The sequence below is a fragment of the Diabrotica undecimpunctata genome, chromosome 4 (assembly GCF_040954645.1).
Source record: "Diabrotica undecimpunctata isolate CICGRU chromosome 4, icDiaUnde3, whole genome shotgun sequence".
NCBI lineage: Eukaryota > Metazoa > Arthropoda > Insecta > Coleoptera > Chrysomelidae > Diabrotica > Diabrotica undecimpunctata.
Genome location: NC_092806.1, coordinates 31,640,880 through 31,664,123, shown reverse-complemented (window position 1 = coordinate 31,664,123; position 23,244 = coordinate 31,640,880). Strand labels below are relative to the sequence as shown.

At 33.6% G+C, this 23,244-nt stretch overlaps 1 protein-coding gene across 1 annotated transcript in view; it reads left to right on the top strand.

The window, feature by feature from the left end:
* The first annotated feature begins 226 nt into the window (after positions 1-226).
* The window catches only part of LOC140438198 (serine protease HTRA2, mitochondrial-like), a 34,787-nt gene continuing 11,769 nt past the window's right edge, over positions 227-23,244 (top strand). The window contains exons 1-2 of the mRNA XM_072527908.1: positions 227-927; positions 5,119-5,313. Of these exons, the coding sequence (XP_072384009.1) occupies positions 361-927; positions 5,119-5,313 (762 nt within the window). The 5' untranslated portion in view covers positions 227-360. The remainder of the gene's footprint in view (positions 928-5,118; positions 5,314-23,244) is intronic.

Below are 23,244 nucleotides of genomic sequence, written 5' to 3'. Positions count from 1 at the left end.
GTTCCACATGACACAAAATGACGAAATTTGAATGGTTGTTAGAACAGTCGAAAAATTATCAATGTACTTTCCTATTCTTAAATGAATGTAAAAATATGAGTTTGATTAACTACGTTATGAACATAGTGATCCTGCAGTGGGATCTTAGACTATTAGTGTCTTAATTTTCTTTATAAAAGGCAGATCTAATAAATTTTCTGTAAAAGACGTGAAAAACAGTGCATATCTGTCATGTAAACTCAGATATAAATTTCATTTCATGTGTCATTAAAAAAACTTTGTCAAAATTTTCCAAATTTATTGTTAAGAATCCTCACACATAAAAAAATCAGTTAATATGAAACAGTATAAGAATAATCAATGAGTAGGGTTCTTGGTATGTTTACAAGATGTTTGTCAACAAATTGCTCAACTTCCTACAGGTATTTGAAAACTATCAGAAAATTACGATACAAAACTCCCCAACTTCAATTTATTGGCGTAAGAAACTATGGCAAATATCGAAATATTAATACTACAAATCGTTCAAAGAAAATAGCCATATTTGGAGTACCTGCGCTAATTTTAAGTTCTCTGTACTTCCGAAAACTTCGAAGGGCCAAAGAATCAAAAAATAAACTTAATCAGTATAGAAAAGATATGGGTGAGCTAACCAGGTCACACTCTACCGACACAATAACCAGTTTACCAGCAGAACCTACCGAAAACGGTCAAAATCTTAGGGAACGCTACAACTTTATTAACAAAGTTGTTACTCAATGTGCACCGGCAGTCTTTTACTTAGAAATTAGAGATCCTGTTAAAAAAGATATAGATGGACTCCCTTTAATAACATCAAATGGATCTGGATTTATTATTAGTGATGACGGTTGGGCACTTACAAATGCGCATGTCATCCTAAACAAACCACAGTCCATAATAACAGCAGTAAGTTTTATAGATTTTTTATTTTATTTTGCCTTTTAATATATTAGTTCGTAGTTCATCAATTTTAATAATTTAAAAGAAAAATTGGTATACTATTGGACATGTTACAGTTAACAACAATATAGTTTACATAATAAATATTTATTTCGATGCACATGTAAACAAAAAGTCTGGTATTGTTAAATATTATTTTATAAAAATTAAAATCCTTTGTGGGTCCCTTCCTGCTCCAAGATGCGTTGCCATTCTGTTAAGTTCTAGCGACTAGCTGCCATCTTCTAATTTTTAATACCCCTAAGTTGGTCTTAAGACCTATTTCCTACAGGCGTTCGTGTGGTTAGCTTTGTAGTGTTTACATTGTCTGGCATTCCTATTATGTGCCATGCACATCTGAATCGGTGTGTTTTAATGAACGTTAAATTCTGGTCTGTATATAATTCGTACTTATATCTTTTGTACCACTGATCTTGGTCGTTTATAGCTCCAAATATTTTGCGGAGTATTTTACTCTTGGATATTCCCAAAAGTCTTGTATCCTTCTCCGTTAGGGTCAATGTTTCTCCCCCAATTTGTGAGGACCGGTCTGTACAGTGTTTTGTGTATATTAATTTTAGTTTTGCTTTAGATATTTGTTGAATGGAACTGTCTTTGGAGTGCATAGTGTGCCCTATCTTTACGATTAAATTAGTTAAGTCACCAGCGAGCCAATGTACGTGAAAGTATCAATACGTTCTAAAATATGACTTCAAAGGACTGTTTTCCATTCCTAAGTTTTGTATCGATCGATTATAAACAGTACCGTCATCTCTAATTCATGTTTTTTGGACTGCCTTTGCCAAATCAATAATAAATATGAGGAAAGATAGAATAAAGGGAGGCGCCAGCCTATTCTTTATCTCAAAAGTTCTAGAATTCTCTGCCTAACTTAACCTAACCGAACACTTGCTTTGAAATTAGACAGTGCCATTCCCGTTAGTCGGATAAGTTTTTCTTATATTATAACCAAACTCACGTATTGATTGACATAGTACTGTTTTCTTGACACTATCGTACTATGCCTTGAAGTCGACGAATAGATAATGGGTTTCAATAATAAATCCTATTGTTTTCTTGAGGATTTGTCTTATTTAATGAATCTGGTAAATTAGTAATTTTCCTAGAGCAAATCCGACCTTGTATTTTTCAGGTATTTCCACTGTGTAAACTTGAAGACTTTTGTAGAGAATATTTACTAGTATTTGTAAGCAGCTGTTAACAGGGTTATACTTACTTCTGTAGTTTTTACCCCGAAGCGACAGCCTTTGTTATGGAGTGGGCATATCAAGCCTTGATACCATTGATAGGGTATGGCTCGTCGCCACCATTCTTATAGGACTCATTACAAATTTGATCAGTGATTTCCTGTGACTTATTATTTATAAGTATAAGCTTTTTAAAAGCTTGGACAACCTTCTCAATGGTAAATGATCTTTCGTTTGGGTTCAATAGATTTAAATCTTTTCGATTTGCTAGGGTGTTATCTGCTTCTTCGATATGATGACTATTAAATTTTGCGTCAAAAGATTCAAGCCGTCGGTTCAAGACTGAGGCCCTATAATTTAGAATATTTTCTTTCTGCTTTTCCCAAATTGCCTGTTTTTTTTTCTATGTAATCTTTTTTCTTTTCTTTTTAGGGTCCGATATTTCATATTTGGTCTTCTTGTGCATCCTGTTTGGTTGGTCTTAAGATATACTCCATTTTGGTTATCTTGGCACTCCTTGTTAAACTATTCGTTTTGTTTTACTTAACTGGTTTGTTTGCTGCAATATTACTGTTTTTTCTCAATTGTTGTGTTTTTGTTTTTGTCCATAATTTCTCCATCCTGCCTCCAGGCTTTTTATTTTCTCATGCATTTATCTCCTTTACTCTCGCAACGCGCAATGCGCAGATTATTCTTATTAATTCTATCTTGTTTCGCATGTTTATACTGCTTTCAGTTTGATATTTTTCCTCTCTTTTTTGCTATTACAAGGAAGTGGTCACGAACTATGTTAGAACCTCGGCAGCTTCTGACGTCTATGAGATCGAAAGAATGCCTTGCCTTTATCAGGATGTTATCTATCTGGTTAACGGTTTTGTTGTCAGGGGATTTCCATTTTCTTTTATGTATGATGTGGAGAAATCTTGTTTTTCTTTCTATCATGTTTTTTACTATCAGCCTGTAATCTTTTGACACTTTATGTAACGTAGCTCCCAAATGCTATAGTTGGCTGGAAAAATTGCTCTTTACAAATTTTTGCATTAAGGTTTTCAGCAATTACTTTCACGTCATGACGTGTGGGCATTGATCATTTTATTTATCCAATTTATCGTAGATTTCATTTTGTTGTCATCTTCCTTTTCTTCCGTAGGTGTACACTAAACAAACAATAATTAAAGAATTTTTCTTTACGACGTAGATACAATATTCTGTTGTTTAAAGGTTTATAGTCAATGACTTATTTCTTTGTTTTTTACTGACTAGGAAACCACTGCCAATCTCGAAATCGGGTGATATGTCTGCTATAGTATATATTGCAATCTTCTCTCAATAATCCTCCAGTTCGGGTTAAAACATGTTAAAACTTATTAATTTGCGCTGGATAGCAACAACCAATTAAACAATTGACTTATTTGAACTCGATCTTGTAAGCAAGTAGCTATATTTTGAGTACAGATGTTGTTGTACCATCAGAATTATTAATAGCAATGCATATTTCGACTGTACTATGTGCTCCATATCCCAGGTATGTTTGCATATCTGTATCTCTGTTTTTACTATATGTTTTATGCTCACTATATGATTTATGCTCATTTATCCTAATACTTGATCTTGATGTTTCTCCCAAATAAAAATTGTTTCAAGATATTTTTCAAATGCAGTTCTTTGATCTCTTCTGAGTGTTAGTTGGTTTTAGAAAAAATATTTCCTATGCTTTTTAATTTTTCTAATAGAGTTTTACGTATGGTATTATTGTTATATATATTCTTACATATGGACATGTAAGAAGAACTAGTGACAGCAGATGGATAAAAACAATAACCGAATGGAGCCCCATAGGAAGGAGGAAAAAAAGACGACCCCGAAAATCCTGGAGAAACGAAGTAGACGACGCCATGAGTAAGAGAGGTCTAAACGATGGAGAATGGGACAACAGAGAGAGATGGAAACGGTTGAGTGCGGGAAGGCAGTCAATACTGTAGAATCCCTGAATAAATATATTATTGTTCTCCTTTGTTGTTTCCTTTATTTATTCTTGTGAAATTCTTTGTTTATAAATGATTACGAATAATCGTTTCTGATTCAAGGCTTTGTCAGTAGGTTTCTTTCCTAAGATGTTTTAATCTCCATCATAATGATGAATTGATGATTCGCTTTTTGATATTATTTATTTTGTAGTTTCAATGATACTTTAAATATTTGTTGTTGTGAGTAAGTTATCTGCAGACTTTAGTTACATATTCTGCATTCTTCTTTTTCAGTAACACATCCCGAAATGGTAGTAAGTTCTTGTTTTATTTTCTATGGTGAATTTTTATGATTTTTCTTTGCAGTTAATGTCACTTAAAAATTTGATTGGTATTTCTGGTCCATGAGGCTAACTGGCATGACACCATTCACATATCTCCACCAAACTCTAGTTATGTTTGTACACAAAGTTTTGCTCAAATTCTTTTATGAACATATCAGCTTATAATGGAGATAATGAAGAGTCTATGTCCAATTTAAAATCTTGTTTATAAAAATCGTTGACTAATTGAAAATTCAGTGTTTGCAGTGCATAGTGTTACTAGCTTCATTATAGCCGATATATTCAGTTTTGTTTTTATTGTTAATGTATCATCATCGACCGAACTCACGCGATGTTTTAGAAATTGTTATTTCAAAGTATTTAAATAATCTTTACCGGAAACCTAACAACTAACGCATTCCGATTGCTCGCAAATATTTTTATAATCCCGAATACACTAACTGACACTGACAAAAATAAATTCTGTCACAATTTATTTTTTAATTTATAATTTATTTAAATAATAAACCCCATACTTGTTACAAAATTGTCACTCTTATGAAGAAGTTAATATTTCAAAGAAACATAAAATCAAGTTTACTATATACTACGAATATTAAAAAACTTCTTATATTAAGATAATTATTATTTTATTATCAGGTACTAAGAGATGGTACCAGTTATAAAGTTGATGTAGAAGATATGGACATGAATATTGATTTGGCTCTATTGAAACTGGATGTCAAAGATAAAGTACCCAGTTTAAAATTTGGTCAAGATGATACTTCCGTTGGTGAATGGGTAGTTGCTTTGGGTAGTCCACTATCTCTCAGCAATTCAGTTACTGTAGGAATTGTAAGTATTAGAGTAAAAGATATTTCTGTCGGACCAACAGCCCTACTTTAGCGTTGTTGATAAAAAAAATCAGTACCAAAAATAAACATTGTATTTAATAATTATTTTTCATAATTAGAATCGCCCTAATGATATCCAATCTCCAATAGGAGAGGCACTCAAAGAAGAAGAAGAAGTTCATAATTGACGGTTGTGGTGAAATAAGCTTCATAACAATTTTACAGATTATTTATTATATTTACAAGCAGTGGTTGTACCAATTGCTAAAAGTAGGTTACGATCTTTTATCGTTGTTGTAATATAGTTATTGGAGAATATTCTTATTTAAATACAAATTTCTTTTTGTCGATTTTAAAGCGGCATATGACAGTGTCTTAAGACCAAGTCTTTACAACGCTATGAATAAGTTAGAAATTCCAAAAAAAACTCATATGTTTGTTAAAAGTGACAATGGCGAAGATGCAATCAGCAGTAAAAATTCAAAACGACTCAACCCCATTTGAAATACATAGGGGGTTAAGGCAGGGAGATGCGCTGGCGTGTCAGCTTTTTAATGTCGCCTTAGAAAAAGTTGTACGAGACGCTAATTTAGATAGCAGGGGAACAATATTTAATAAATCAGTCCAAATTTTAGCATATGCAGACGACGTGGACATTATAACAAGAACCAGGGCGACAACTGCGGAAATCCTAACCGAGCTAGTAGCAGCAACAGAACGAATAGGGTTACATATAAATTAAAATAAAACCAAATTCATGGCGACTAACACAAACACAAGAGCTGGAAATGTTGACGCAGATTTAATCATAAATGACCAAACTTCGAAGCAGTGGAAGAGTTCATATATCTAGGGACATCGGTTAACCCCAATAATAACACATCTGAGCAAATAAAAAGGCGAATAATAATTACAAACAGGTGTTATCATGGTCTATCAAAGTACTTAGCTGGCAAAGGTCTGTCTCAAAAAACTCGTATAAGGCTGTATAGAACACTGATAGTCCCCGTTTTCACATATGAATCAGAGGCATGGACGCTAACTAAAACAGATAAATACGCTCCATCGATTTTGGAAAGAAAAGTGCTACGCAAGATATTCGGAGCGGTCTGTGAGAACGGAATATGGAGGCGTAGATATAACTTTGAACTGCAGAATATCTACAAGCATACGTTTGGTGGTAAAGATATTACCACTATAATTAAGCGAAACCGCCTGCAATAGGCAGGACATGTAGCCCGGGCCCCTGAATGGAACATGATAAAAAAGATTCTAACAGCGCAACCCGTGGGAATGAGAAGACGGGGTAGACCAAAGCTGAGGTGGATGGACGGGGTAACACAAGATGCCAAGAAGATCGAAGTCGGCAACTGGAAAATGCAAGCATGGGACAGCACAGAATGGCGTAGAAAGCTTGAGAAGGTCAATGCCCTCTAAGGGTTGTAGCACCAAGATGATGATGATGAAATACAAATTTTTTTAGCATGTTTCAAATGAATGCGTCTAGTGATATCAAATCAAGTTAGAAGAAAAGTACTGGCAGTCTGTTCCGTCAGAATTTATTCTGTTATTAATCTTCTAAGTTTAGGGATATCCAAAACAATTATTTAGAAAAAATAAAAGGCAATAATATTCTCCAGACTTGGATAATATGGCAAATTCTGCAGGGTAATTAATAACTACATGATAAATCAATAACAGAGTTAGAGAATCTTAATAAACTAAATTTGGTTTTTGTTTAAGAAGTATAATCGCTTCTTCTTCTTATTCTATCCAAATGGAAATTGTAGTTTTGGAAACTGCTGCATGAAAGATTTCTGTAGATGAGTGGTTAAACTATCGGCTCAGGTCTTTCAGCCACGAGTTCTGGCGTCTTCCAACTGATGTTTTGCCCTGCATTTTACCTTCCAATATGATTTGAAGTAATACATATCTTTCACCTCTCAACATAAGACCCAAGAATTGTATTTTCCTCTCTTTGATTATGCTGAGTAATTCTTTTTGTTTACTCATGCGCCGATGTACCTCACCGTTGGTAACTTCTCATACCCATGGGATTCTCAGCATCCGTCTGTATATATACATTTCAAAGGTATTTATTCTTTGTTCTGTTGTCTTTTTTTCTGTCCATTGTCCAACGTTCACAACCATACAGCAAAACAGAGAAAACGTAACATGGGGTTATCCGAATTCTGAGCTCTAGACTAAGACCTGATCTTGTCAAAAAATATTTTCATGTTCATGAGTGTTTTCTTTGCGTGTTCGATTCTTGATAGGATTTCTTTTTTTTTTGGATTACACTGGCTGTTAATATTTACTTCCAAATATTTTAGGGAAGTTACCTGTTTTATTATTTGTCCTTTGGCGTACAAATGTACGTTTGTTGGTGTCTTTGAAAATACTAGAATTTTAGTTTTGGAAACATTTAGATGTAAACCGAACATTTCGCTATGTCGAACTACCGCATTTATTATATATATTTTGTAGTTCTTGTGCGTTGCTTGCTATTAGGACGGTATAATCAGCTTACATGATGTTGAATATAGAATATAGAATATAGAATATAGGACACTTATCTCCCTGTTCTTTGAAAAATTGTTTAATCTTCTTTTTTGCAGATGTTGTTAATATGTTTTTTGTCCACTTCGGTGGTGAGGCATGTCTTGAATAAAGTGAAAACATATGCTAGTAATTCAAGTAATAGGAATAAATATATTAAAACAAATAAAAAGATTATCCAAAAATTCGTTGATAAAATGGAGAGAATGTTCGTAAAGATGTTTATTTAAAATAAGAAATTAATTCCTAGAGGTCTTCCATTATTAACTTAACATTTTTATAAAAGAAGCTTTCAGATAGTTATACATTTAAAATTTTACGCACATAAAATAAGACTTTTGTTGAATCTAGGCTTATCAGAAATAAAACAAACGCAGACGTAATTACCATACTTAATCTAAACTAAATAATCGTCCCTGTTATATCTGTTTACCATCAACCCAGTAATTATTATCGACATATAAAATGTTTTGTTGTGAAGATGAGCTTTGAGCTAGATGTCTACTTTCAGTAGACGCAGCTTGTCTAGAAGACTATAGTTAAGCCGCTGAAAAGATGGAATGATCATGTGAGTGGCACGCACTCTTAAATATTCCTCTTCCTATGTTACCACTTTTCCCACGTTTACACCGCTTAACAAAAACGAACTAACAATGTTGCTATAATATATTTATACCGTTTTTTAGAGGTTATTGATGTATATTAATTTTAAACATTTTCACAAAATTCACCAGCCAGCGAAAGTGAAACACAAATCATGATACATAAAACATTTAAGTTATAGTATCATGACACAAATAATGACGGTGTAAACAGTTTCCCATAAGGTCTAGTTTCGAGCGCCTGTCGATGCTTGCATTGAGTGATCATGCGACCTTGGATTCCATGTATTAAGCGGCCAGGGTATAGTGGGAGTCAATGACGATCAATTCTAAAGCTAATCGGAAGCTTTCGAGTTTCTTCGGCACTGTACCTTCTTTTGATAGGTAGAAGATACTGCAAACACTCCTGACTACGGCGCAGTAGTCACGCATTTAAGAGAAATGTTACCACCGACAATTGGTACACCAACGTTGATTTTGGAATAAGCTTGAAGGAAAATGGCTAAGTCTATTGGGAACAATAAAAGTAAATAAAATACAAATTCCTGCATATTTCTCTAACAATTAAGCGTTTGGGTTTGGTTTAAGAGGAATACTAGTGTCATATAAACCAAAAAACAAAAACGTTCTGTTATATTTCTCTATATACCATGGAGACGACGTTGATCCTACAACTGGAAAGCCGGAAATAATATTAAGGTATAACAGCACAAAAAGTGGTATTGATACCGTAGATAAATTATGCGTACAGTATGATACTAGCGGACCAACTTGACATCGAGTTTTTTAAATGAAATTTTTATTTTGCAAGAAAAATTAAGAGATCAATACAAACAATATAAGCAAGAATATACATAACATTCATCAGTAATAATGCAATAAAAAAAAAGTGATTATGGAAGTCGACCTCAAAACCGGAATACAATTTTTAGTTCATCAAATGTCGACATGGATATCATTTAGCAGTTAATTTTGCATGGTGATCACGAATCCGGTGTCAGATTTGCTGTATCTTGACGTTTTATGCGCGTTGTGGGTCACTTCCGGTGTCGGATCGCAAACCGGAAGTACATATTTAGATTTGTCTCGACGAGACTTTTCGATCCATATATACATTGTGGGGTCTAAAACTTAAAGTAAATATTAACTTCCGGTCATCTCAAAACCGGAAGTGAATTTTTGTACCAAAAGTATATCTTTACAATCTCATACGTAATACTAATAATATTCCGAAAAAATATTTTAATTATCTAATATGGTTTTTGAGTAAAGTGGTAGACAAGAAAAGGGCTTAGCGTTTTAGTATATAAGATTTAGCAGTTAATTTTGCATGCTGATCACGAATCCGATGTCAGATTTACTCTATCTTGATGTTTTATGCGCGTTTCGGGTCACTTCCGGTGTCGGATCGCAACCGGAAGTACATATTTAGATTCGTCTCGACGAGACCTTTCGATCCATATATACATTGTGGGGTCTAAAACTTAAAGTAAATTTTAACTTCCAGTCATCTCAAAACCGGAAGTGAATTTTTGTACCAAAAGTATATCTTGACAATCCCATACGTAATACTAATAATATTCCGAAAAAATATTTTAATTATCTAATATGGTTTTTGAGTAAAGTGGTGGACAAGAAAAGGGCTTAGCGTTTTAGTATATAAGATTTAGCAGTTAATTTTGCATGCTGATCACGAATCCGGTGTCAGATTTGCTCTATATTGACGTTTTATGCGCGTTTCAGGTCACTTCCGGTGTCGGATCACAATCGGAAGTACATATTTAGATTCGTTTGGACGAGAGCTTTCGATCCATATATACATTGTGGGGTCTAAAACTTAAAGTAAATTTTAACTTCCGGTCATCTCAAAACCAGAAGTGAATTTTTGTACCAAAAGTATATCTTGACAATCTCATACGTAATACTAATAATATTCCGAAAAAATATTTTAATTATCTAATATGGTTTTTGAGTAAAGTGGTGGACAAGAAAAGGGCTTAGCGTTTTAGAATATAAGATTGCACGTTGTAGTAGAAGATGGCCTATGGTGGTTTTGTAGAGTCTTTTAAATATTACAGCAATAAATTCCTTTGTTATTTACACTTGTAACACTCACAATTCCACAAAGACTCGACGAGAAGTTTTAACAAATTAAGCATGCAGCCCTTTGTACAACCATCAGAAGAATCGAAACCAAAATGTCTTTATACTCAAGATTCTCTTCATTGCGACGCGACGGTGGCATTTTCCTTGTCTGCTGGTAAAATAACAACATCTTTGTCTGCGTTTAACGAGTTTATGGTACGGATTTCTTGGTGGCTCAGGTTATTTTTTGGTATCTTAACTTTATGTAAAATTCTTGCTGATTATGTCCTTATTTCTTCAGCTTTTTCGATTGGTAAGTTGCGAATCGCAGACTCGATATTAGCGATCATATCTTCCTTAGGTATAACTTTAGGTGCAATCGCAAAATTTCCCCATTTGGCTAGCAATGATGTTTCGGCTGGAGTTAAAACCTTATCTGAAAGATTGACCACTTTCCTTCTGTGAATGTTCTGATTCTACCTCCTTATGTTTGGTTAAGCGTTCGTATTTGTTTTTCTGGTGTTCAGTGTTCCTTCCTAGTTCATTTTCCATTTTTCTGTGACAAATGGATTCAATCTTATTCCAATCTGCATATTTCAACCTGCTGCTCAAAACGTAAAACAAATCTAGAAGCTCTTCGCCTTCGCCAAATTTCGTCTGGTATCATGTATTCGTTTTCGTAATAGTGCTTTTTTATGCGTGTATATATTCTATTGGCTTGACTTGTTCTGATGGAACGATTTGTTCGTAAGAAATTTGGTAGTACCCCGTTGTCCCGACATCGTGATAGAAAAGCTAACGACGCAAGAACTTGAGCTTTCTTCTTTCGTAGACAATCTAGTCTTCTGTAGTATGTAGTTACCTCCTCCCCGTAGAGGCGACTGATAAAATGCGTTAGGCTTTCACGGCCATCGTTTACCTTGTTAAACTGTTTGTTCGGGCTGTTAGGCCGTTGTCTTTTTGTCAGTTTAACAAAAAAGTATCTTTGTTTGGAACATGTAAATCCAATTTGCAATGACTCTAACAATATTCCATCTTAATTTTATTATGTTTCTTGCCATCTCTTATATTTTTTTATGATAAGTCTTAGTAAAATAAGGTTTTATTTTTGTTTAAGATAGTTCTTGAAGACTGAACATTTTAAATAAATAAAATATGTCAATAATAATAAATAATGCTAAAAAACTACAAACAATAGACTACTTTATTAAAATTTAAACAAAATGCATCCAGAGGAGCATTTTTATGGCCGGTATAGTAGACCGTGTGCGACTACTGATACATAAAATTAAACTGTGTCTACTGAAAGGTTAAGTAGATTTTGATCTTAAAGGACGTTGTATTTGCCGCAAAAAATGTTTTTTTCAGTACGTATTGTTAAAAAGACATTTTTAACAATAATAAGATTCAGAGAAAAAGTCTAGTATGCTCTTCACATTAGCAGATGTGTTCCCTGGAGAAATCCGCCAGTTGGAGTCGAACATGAATTCGCCAATATTTCCTGTCGACCGCTGTCGGAAACAGAACAAATTTAATTTAGTGTCCCTACTCACACTAGGGTTCCAACGTAACTGGACAGCAGACACACTACAACTAACCATCCAGACGATAAATGGTCAAGGATTTTATTTCAGATGGCAACGGATGCGATAGGATTAGTGATATACGACAAAAAAGTCTTTGTAACAGACTGCTCAAACATATAATTTAAAGGGCTTATTTAACTATAGGATCGAGTACTTTATGCAAAACCTGGAAATGTAAGCGTAAGCTGTATATATTTAATCAAGTATTTTATTTACACAGTAGAATGCTAGAAAAATAAATTGTCATTACACGTCAGAGATATACTGCCGTCCTAAGCCAAAAGGGCGTATCTCTAAATTTTTCGATTTTTATATTATGGTTCTTCTGATGTTTAACCTAATTTTCTAAGCGAAAGAGACGCATTTTAACTCCATAGTGCCTAAAAATTGGTAATAAAATTAGACGCATCTTAAAAAAGAATACAAAATCCTACGCCGATCCGACGTATATCAAATTTCCAAGCGAATATGACGGTTCTCAAAGATGCGCCTTTTTCGCTTAGGATTTTTGGTAAGTATAAGCACAGTGCGCATTTAGATGCCGTCCAAATTAATTATGTTGTTAATGTAAGAACACACGAGCAACCGGTTATCGGCTGTTTATAATCTAACTTTTATGTGAATTGTAGTAATCGTTGTTTCAACAAATTTGTTTTATCGCGATAAACTATGAGACTTACTTAATACAGCGCCTATTATAAAGTTGTAACAACAGACATATCGGCTACAAGACCCTTTCGACAGGTAAGTAATTATTTTTAATTTTGTTTAGTCAATTAGATCGTATTTTGGCGATCATCATGATAGAGAGACATCGATAAAGTAAAAAGCGCCTGAGAACTAATAACGTTTTAAGGTATTTCTATAAAATTAGGCAGAATCATACTTTAATCATACCTTAAAAGAGGTGAGTCATATATTTTAAGGTTATAAATATATAATGAAGAGCTTATGCACGGCCGTCTTTGTCTGAGCGTCACTTTTGTCTGTGTTTATTCGTCTTTTTACTTATTTACTTTTAATAAGGTGTACATCTTAAAAAAATCCAGAAATAATTTTTATTATTAAAAATACTTAAAACTAACTCTCCCTTTCCTCTCAGATTCAATGGACATAACACAAGGATTTCGAGAAAAAAAACTGGTCATGTTGGCGCTGAACAAGGAAACTAAACAAGCATTCCAACCCAAGGAAAAAAATAAAAACCGTAAGGTTTCAGGAGATTTAGATTATTATCCGACTGACCCTGATTCGGAAAATGATAGTAGTAGCGACACGGCAAGTAAGTTCAGTAAAGAACTTAATATTAATAACGACATTAATTTGAATAACGACATAAACTCTGGGAATTGTGTAACAGAAATCGCCCCTGCCATACACGTACAATCGGAAAAGCCAGTTCTTCTCAATATTTCTAGGTCTTTTGTGCCAGTTCACTTTGAGGCTCTCGAAGAAGCAGACTAATGCTGCCTTACGTCAGAAGTAAAAAATGTTGAGTTGGAAACAGTGACTGAATTATGTGATCAAATCACGGAAGCAGCCGAGTCACAATTGATGCATAAACCTATTCAAGACGAGCCAGTTACATATTTTGACGATTTTGTAGAACCCGACGGAACTGAAGTAAATAATACAGCACCTGTAGTTCAATACACTACAAAGGGAATAGTTCGAAAAAAAAAAGAAGTTCGAATTATCAGTAAGTTCCAGAAAAAAAGCTAAGCATGAATCACTTGCGAAAAAGCATAGCGTTAAAGAAGGTTGTGGAAAAGATTGTTTAAAAAAATGTCCGTTGAAGATATCAGAAGAGAGAAGAAAATTTTTGAGCAATGAATTTTGAAAACTTTCAAATGATAAAGACAGAAAATCTTTTATTTTACATCATGTTTCATTAAAACCTGTGAAACAGAGAACTACTTCAGTAGGTGATCTCGGTTATCAAAGAAATAATACTTATAACTATACGCTTAAAAATGAAAAAGGAACATCTGAAAATGTATGCAAGGTATAAGTGACAAAGTTATCCGTACAGCATTGCATAATGCTAAGCTAATAATTCTGTAGTACCTGTGGCTGACTTAAGATGCACGAAGCAACTTCACAATAAAATGGATAATGAAGTGATTCGTAATCATATTATAATTCTTACAACCCAACTATTTCACACTATCGGAGAGAGCATGCACCCCAACGTCTTTACCTTCCAAGTGACCTTACTTTTGCGGCAATGCATCACGATTTTCTAATTAAATATCCCAATATACAAATTTCTTATGAAAAGTACCGTGTAGTAGCTAAGAAGATGAATATTTCGCTAGCAAATCTTGGACACGAAGAATATGAAAGTTGTGAAGAGTTTTCTCTACATGATAAAAGTCACACAAAAGATAATCTTGACAAAACCTGTGATAATTGTAACAGTTGGAAAAAACATATAGACAGAGCAACAAAGTCGCGTGAAAATTACAGAGATGATGGTAGTCAACCAGATGAACCAGGTAAGATTATATACTGCGCAGATCTTGAAAAAGTTATTATGCTGCCAAGACTAGAAACATTTAAAACTGCAATTTTCACAAACAGACTAACAGTTTATAATGAGAGCTTTGTACCAATTGGCAAAAAAAAAGAATGAAAAAACGTTTGCAGCTGTTTGGAATGACGCCTTGTTTAAACGCAGTAAAGATGAAATAATAAGCACATTTTACCAGTTTTTTCTTGTGAAGAGAGACGCTGTCAAAATAACATTATGGCTTGATAATTGCTCTGCGCAAAATAAGAATTGGTCATTCTTTTCATTTTTCCTATACATTGTTAATTCTCATGAAATTAATGCTAATGCAATTATTATAAAATATTTCGAGCCCGGCCATATATTTATGGCCGCGGATTCGTTTCATCACAAAGTTGAACTGTCAATTAAAAAGATGGGCAACAAACTATACGATTTTGCAGATTTTGTTCAAGCCGTATTTTTTTTTGGAACCATTTTTTTCTTTGGGAGGATTACATCTCGCAATATAAACTTAGTAAAATTAACCCCCGGCCATATCTAAATAAAATAGTCCAAGTATCTGTCCAAAGGGGTTCCCATATTATGACATACCAAAATGACTTCGATGGTCCAAAAATTGCACATGATTTTCTTACTGCCAAAATTACAAAAAATAAAATACTGTCCCCGCCAAAAAAACAACAAAAAGTCCTTGGAATTTCATATAAAAAGAAAAAATTATTAATAAAAAACCTCGGTGCAATAATGAAGAACAACAGGCTTCAGTTTTGGAAAGACCTTCCAGTTTCCCAAGACGATGACTCAAACTAAAATGTTAGTATTTTGTTGTAAGCTGATATGTTAAACTTATTCACTTTCAATAAACCTTTGTTTAAAAAGTATGTAATAAAGCTGTTTATTTCTTTTGTAATATTAGCAAATATATAATAATAATATTAGCAAAATGCAATATCCTTCTTGGCGTATCTAAAGTTTGTACTAAAATCTTAAGCGGAATAGACGCATCTCATTTTTAACAAAAAAGCACTTTCTAAACAAATAAATCTTCAAAGTTATTTATTACACAAACACATTACTACTACAAATAACTAAAAAAAATTCAAAAATTAAATAAATACGAGTGCTGTAATAAAAAACAGTAGTAATAAATCGCAATAACTCAAAAACTTAAAATATTGAGATGGGTCTTTTTGGCTTAGGACGGCAGTATAATGATGTGACAAATAAAGATTACTAACAGCACACCAACATAATTTAGAAAAAATTCTCATGTAAGTGAAGATTATAAAGATCTAATATTCCGGAACTAAGTAGATACTGTTGTTAAAAAAAATTGTCTAGGCATTTTTTAAACAACTAACCAGGCCAACAAAAAATTTTGGTTGAAAACTGTTTTGACTTTGATAGTTGATTTTTATCGATTTTTATGTGCTAAAACCAAATCTGCTCTGAGTTTTTTTGTATCACAAATAGTTTTTCAGTAACTTGTTTTTTGTTATATAGTTTAAAAACCCTATACATACGGTATATGGTAAAATTAATGAAATACCATGTTAAATCACAATCATGGTTTTTATTTACAGTAGGTTACTTGAAATATTGGCACAGTAATGTATTTTTCAGTAGTCAGATGAAATTGGTTTATACTTTCTTTCTCTTTGTCCTTGAAGCTTTTTGTGTAGATTTTTCTGCAATGAATCACTTGTAGAGCTTCTAGGTGAAGTGAAAAACAGTAGTCCCCCGTCGTGTTAGTGTTACAGCGTCCCTGATAGTCTTTCTGCATAAATTTAATATCCTGGTGAAAACGCTCATCCTGTTCCTCACTAACGTGTTCCAAAATTTTCCATAAAGTAATTAAAATAACTATCTAAAAAGTGAACTTTCAGGCTCATCAAACATCCTTTTTAAACTTCTTTGACATTTTGTAACGTAATATTTTGCCTACCACATAGGGTATTATTATGGGGGTTGAAAATTTGGGACAGAAACTATTGAAGTGGAGATAGGGCAAGCAAAATAAACGAAACTTATGCGAACGGCACTCAGGGTTTATTTGGAGTAGCTGGGTCGTGGATAAGTTAAATGGCAAGGGGGTTGGATTAGGGCAACTACAAAAATGAAACAAAGGGGCACTTACATAAGTCTCTTGGAACAAACAAAACAAAACACAAGAAAGACATCTAGCAATTTAAATTGGACGCCGCTTCGAAGTGCCAAATTATAACGATTACAATAACTAGTTGTAACTATTGAAATAATTATTAGAAATGAAAAATATATCTTTTTAAATTAAACTTAAAAAAGGGGTTAGAGAGTTAGTTTAGAGAAGAAAACAAAATGGTTTAGAAAAAAAACTAAACATTTATTGTTGTCTCACCAAAAACAGTTACAAAAACAGACAGTACAAAAATACTTACGATATAAATAGTTACAAGGATTTATACCAAAATAATAAAAAAGAAAAACTTGCATATGTCCTATTCGTTTCTAAACTCTGTTTACAAGTGAGAGATGCTACAAAACTTACAAAAAATTGTTACTGTTTGGAGGTTAACCTTCTTTAAAAAAAAAACAAAGCAAAATTATGTCAAATATGATTAGATAGTACAATAGTAATTATTACAAAGACTTTTTGTTATGAAAGCAAATTATTTTTATTAAAAAATGTCTATCTTTACTTTAAATTTTAACACAAAAAAGTTACCTGGATTGCACTGGGGTTTTACACAAAAATTCTTTGGGTAGAAACTAGACTTCACTGGAACTTAAACTCTGTACCACTCGAACAAATTCATCTCCACTGTGATAGGACAAGACAAAGTTGAGATTGGAAATTTGGGCACGGAACACAAACTTTGGAGCTCTGCTTATTAAAAAGACTGGAACAATGAGGGTATATTTCAAATCCTTACTTTAACTCTAACTATTAAATGAACAATTAACTGCCACTAAACTTATTTTTCATAACGTAAGACGAAGAACAAAAGATTACAAATTCGACGTGAAATTTGGACAAACGCTAGAAGCAGCTGTCTCTGACAACGCCCCAGCGAGAGTGAGTTAATTCTTAAAAATTATTCGCTTCCAACTTAGTATAAACAAAAACATATAAACTGGAATATTTCGTTCATTTGACGACAAAAATATCTTAAAGCAATTTCGATCAAAAGGATAAAAAGGAAATACACATCTGTTTTACATAAACAAACTTTTAAAAACGTGTTTATATTACTTGGCGACGCAAAAGGGATCAAAAAAAATTAATTTGTCTTTTAATACGTACGAGGAGATTTCAATATACACCAAAGAATTTAGAAATGCTACAATTTTAGCGACAATAGTACCATATTCTAGGTATTTTGCATTTCCTAAGAAATTTTTAGCAACTCGCTTAAATCATACCCATGCTTATTTTTTATTTATGGTCATTGTGGTCTCAAAGTTAACACTGAACATTATTTTTCGAATGTCGGATCCTACAAAGACGCCTTCTTTAAGTTTAGCATATGCAAGGTTTAAGAACTTTTGGCAAAGATACTTGAAATAAGGTACATCTTTAGGCAATGTCTTTACAAACTGTTTCATCAGGTAAAACTTTATATGTAGAGGTGGTAGGAGAATGTTTTTAAGATTTACAAGGTCTTTGCGGAGAATGTTCATCTCGGCGGGTTTTAAGGACTCCCTCACAGGCCATTTTTTTCTACACCAATGTAGATCCCCAGATGTACTGTCCCATTGGCACAAGAAACATGGAAATTTGGTAAAACCACCTTGCTGATCACCTTGCATGTTAATTTATCGCCAGATATCATCCAACCACGGGCAGAATAGCTAGTTTTATTCAATACTATTTCTAGAATTTCATAGCTCTCTTTCAGATATGTACAGAATGGCCAACAGGTATAGATGCATAAGAGTCACCATTATGTAATAAAACAGCTTTTAACTAGCTTTGGATGAATCAATAAACGGTCTCTATTCTTCTTTTTTGTATTCAATACCGCACTCGTTCATCAGATCTAGGAAGATCACGTGGTCGATAAACCCGGTCAATTAGAAAGAAATGCAGGGACTGGTTTGCGCCAGTTTTCTCTGTCGCACTGGGGGAACGAGCTGATATTGCAACGATTAGTCTATGTTATATTATATGTCCATGACAATAACGGGCTTAAATATTAACATTTAAAGCAATAATTAGTAACTAGCATACCTTCTCCTGTCAAAAATTACAATTGCAAGTAAATACAAGTGGACAAACATTGAGTAAGTGAATTAAAGTCAAGGGTTGGTCGTTTTTGTATCCTTTTATGCTGTTATTATTTTATGTACGTGCGTTGCGAAAACAATTAATTAGGAAGTAAAAATTTATCTGCATTGTTGAAACGTATAAATACAAACAGAGCGAGTGCGTTACACAGGCTGGCTATTATTATTAGAATAAATTATCGAATTAAGATTTTTAAACATTTTATTTTCTGTAAAAGAAAATAAGATATTTAAATATTTTATTTTCTGTTTTTAAAATTTTTCAATTTTATTTTCGCGGGAAACTTTCGAAACCCTTTGCGGTCGATGTGTCGGCCATGTCTGTAATACATAATATGCCGCCCTCTATAAAAATAATTGCAGAAATTGATTTCTGGAAAATTTTGAAGGTTTTAGAAGGTTTTGAAAATATTTTTTTTATTACTAATTTAGGTGTCGCCACGTAGCGTGTCTACTCTATGCGGTGAGAAATTTGGTTAAAAATTCTGCTACTTTTCCTTGCTCTATCTCTCTGAATTTATTTTCGTTTTTAGCTGCCGATAATAATCGGATTTTATTATTATAACAATAAAAAGAGTAAGTCATAATAATAAATCAAAAGTTTCGTACTCGAAGGAAATAAAATTAGAAGTGAAAATGTATTTTAGTAGTACAAAAAATAATTTTATTATCAAAACGTTTGCTCTTCAATCCTAAAATAAGTGTATTACACAAAGCTTCCACAAGTAGTCCATTTTTATAATATGGAAAATAAAAACCGTTCATATTTACCTAAAGCTTTCCTTTCATACAACACTTGGAGTTTCTCTCGAGAAAATAAAATTATGTTTTGGCAATGACAACAGCAGGATAGGAGTGTACGTTAAACAGATGGTTATGATGGTAAATTATTTATTGTTTCTCACGCTAGTTCTACGCCCTTTAGTCGAAAGTATGATATTTTGTTTAAAATCCTCGACTTTTTATTTTTACAGAGAAATAAGTAGTAGTTCCTATTATTTAACTAAAAATATAATTCAGTTATAAATAGTTAGGTATATGATTTCTAATTACTAAAAAGTAGCTTTCACTATTATTGTAGATAAGGCCTGATATCACAGTAATGAATAAACAATATCCTTTTATCTTATATTTTCAGAAATTTTTTTGCATATTTTATTAATGTTAACGTATCTATTTTATGGAAGACCGATCGATGAATATTCTAGTCGACAATAAAAACAGCATTTATACAGGGTGTCCACATATGCACTTCACAAAAGAAAACTATGGTACTGGCCAATCCTTAATTGCTGCAAGTTTTTCAGGGTTAGCTGTTACACCATTACTCACTACAATGTGTCCCAAGTACTTCACTTCTCGTCGAAAAATGTGACATTTCTTCGGACCTAACCTAACCTAACCTAACCTAACCTAACTTCAAATTTGCTGCCCGCAAAACAAAAACGTGTTGAACCATGTTTTTTCTTTACTAGAACTACTGGTGATGTTAATCGACTGTTTGATAGTTCAATTACGCCTTGTCTGTTCATATCTTTAATTATGTCTTCGGCTTTATCTGTTTTCTCAAATGGAAGTCGTCTAGGTAGTTGTCTGATTGGCTGAGCGTCTCCGGTATTAATTTTTTGCGTTACTATGCTTGTTTTGCCTTATCCTTATTATCAATGGCAAAAACATCTTGAAATTCTATCAGCATAGACTTCACTTTCTTTGTTCGTTCATCATCAAGATCTTGGCACGTTTTAATCACCATCTCAACAAGCTCCTTTGGATACTTAGATTTTGATGATTTCTCATTAGCATTCGAAGAACAAATCAAAGCTAAGGCAATACACTGTCCGATCAAAGTTCTTCTACTTAATTTAATAGCAGTTCCCTTCTTAAACATCTCGAACTCTGACCAAAGCTTTTGCCGTTAGGAAATCGGCATTGTCCACATCTTCGACAATCCTTAAATCTCCCTCTCGGCAATGACCATCAAGTCTGGTCATAAGAATTTTCTCACTATTACCGGGTATTGTTACGTCACAAGTAGTTAGTAAGCTGATAACATTTTCTTTTTCTTCGTGAAACGACAAATCTTTACCACTGATCTCGAGAACTCCATTTTTGACATTTAATACAGTCTCAACTTTTCTTACTAAATCCTGCAATTAATATTCCGTGTTTCACTGTCGTCTAGCCAACGGATACTGACATATTAGCCCATAACTATTAATTAGCTCACCAATTGCTGTTCTGAGCCTTGTAGGGTATAATTTAAGATGCCTCGTACTACTTCTGGACGCGCAATAGTTCTTGTTGCACCTGGTTCCACCAAAAACGATTTACATTGATTATTAATACGACCCTCGATGTACAAGCTATGAATTCCACCGGAGGACGTTTTGTTAGTAGTTACTATGGGGGCTTTGTTTCTTGAGGTCGGCAGTTGACCTTTGGTATCGACCCGTTCTAGTTTGCCGACTGTTGTATCATTCTCTTGCAATTATGGTGAATGTGGCCCACGTCAGCTTAATTCCAACATTTGGACTCACGTTTCTTCGGCATTGTGTTACGAACTACTTTTCGTACCATTTCTTCCAGACGTTTATTGTTTGGTTCGTCGCTTTCTTTAATTGTTCTTATTTGATGGCTCCGTAAAGTTTGACTAGCTGTTTCATGTTCCAAGTCAATAGGGAGCGCTTCATCTAGAACTTTCGGTCTTGCTAGTCGTAAAGCTTTTTGTAATTCACTGTCTTTTAATCCATTAACGATAGTATCTACAGCATGTTCTTCCAAAATGCTGTCTGGTACCTTCAGATAAGCCAACCGCACTATATGAGCAACGTCTCCTTCAAACTCTTGCAAATTTTCACTTGCTCATTGAATTCTACTTCTTAGTTGTGCTTTGTAGACTTGTTGTAGATGGGCATCCCCGTAACGTTAATTTAGTCGAGTGAACAAGGTCTGGTAACATTTCTTTTGGCCCTTAGAAATCGATCTTAGGATATCCGCGGATAGCGTCACCTAATAAAGCAGCAGTCAAGGAAACAGCCTTTTCTTGTTCTGTCCAGTTGTTCACGTAACTGTTTTACTGATAATTCTGCAAGACGCATCTTTGGTCAGGCACACACGTACTTTTTAAATGTTCTTTCTCACAAAGATCACTACTGAACTACGTGGATGTTTCTGACGAACAATACTTTACAAAAGTTCCAAAGTCTTTTATAAAATTTTTAAATAAATAATTTACCTCGCACCGTATCACCACTACAGAGTTTTACCAATAAAACAAGTAGTTCTAATTTATGTATATATATTTATTTATAAGCTTACAGTACGATATCAACTAACTAAACTAATATCAGCGCAGCTTATATATACAAGTTATTATGTACTAGAATAATCTGCAATGGTTCACCTCTATTCTCGCTTTTATGAACACCGCGATCTCTCGGCCGGTCGATACATCATGAATATTCTCGAACACACATCATCGTCTTGAGATGCAACCGTTATATGGGGTACGTCGAAATAAGTTTGTTAGTTACACTATTGTATTGTATTAAATTTAAGCACTTTATTAAAGTGAATTTTATAAATTAAGACAGTGCTGCGCTCCTGGAGAGTCTTTGCCGGGACGCCGCAGTACACATGTTGAAAGACCCTGCCCCACATGATCAATTATTAATCTGTCTTCTTCTTGTTCTTGTGCCCTGCTCGATTATCGTGCGTTAGCTCTCAAATTGGCTATACTAGTTTTAAGATATGTTTAAATACTCGAATATATAAATTTTACAAATAAAAGGTAGATATCGAGCACAGATCCTTGATTAAATCTTGCCCAAGTACTTTTGCTCTTAGATCATCTTCAGAGGCATTTGAACGTTTCTTGGCTATTTTAGATCTTTCTGAAAATGCTCTAACAGAAAAAGTACTTAAGCAAGATCTAATAAAAGAACTTTGCCCGAAATCTACCTTTTATTTGTAACATTTATACTAATTTTGTTGATGGCAGCTCAGAAAATGGATGCAGAGGATCTGTCAAACCAGGTTTTTAAGTCATGACGTTCATCTTTGACCTGACCCTCTTTTTTCATCTATTTTGCCTTGTAGTAATAAATAAAGTCTATTATGTCTCTCGGGGTGACGCCTAACATGGCCAAAATATTTCAGTTTGTAGTTTTGACTGTTCTGACCACTTCCGTAACTGTTTCCATATTTTGCAAAATAACCTAGTTACGAAATCTATTTACCTAACTTAATCGCATAATTCTCCAATACACATAGATTTCAAAGGATTCTAGTTTTCTTAGAACTATATCTGTTAAAGAACA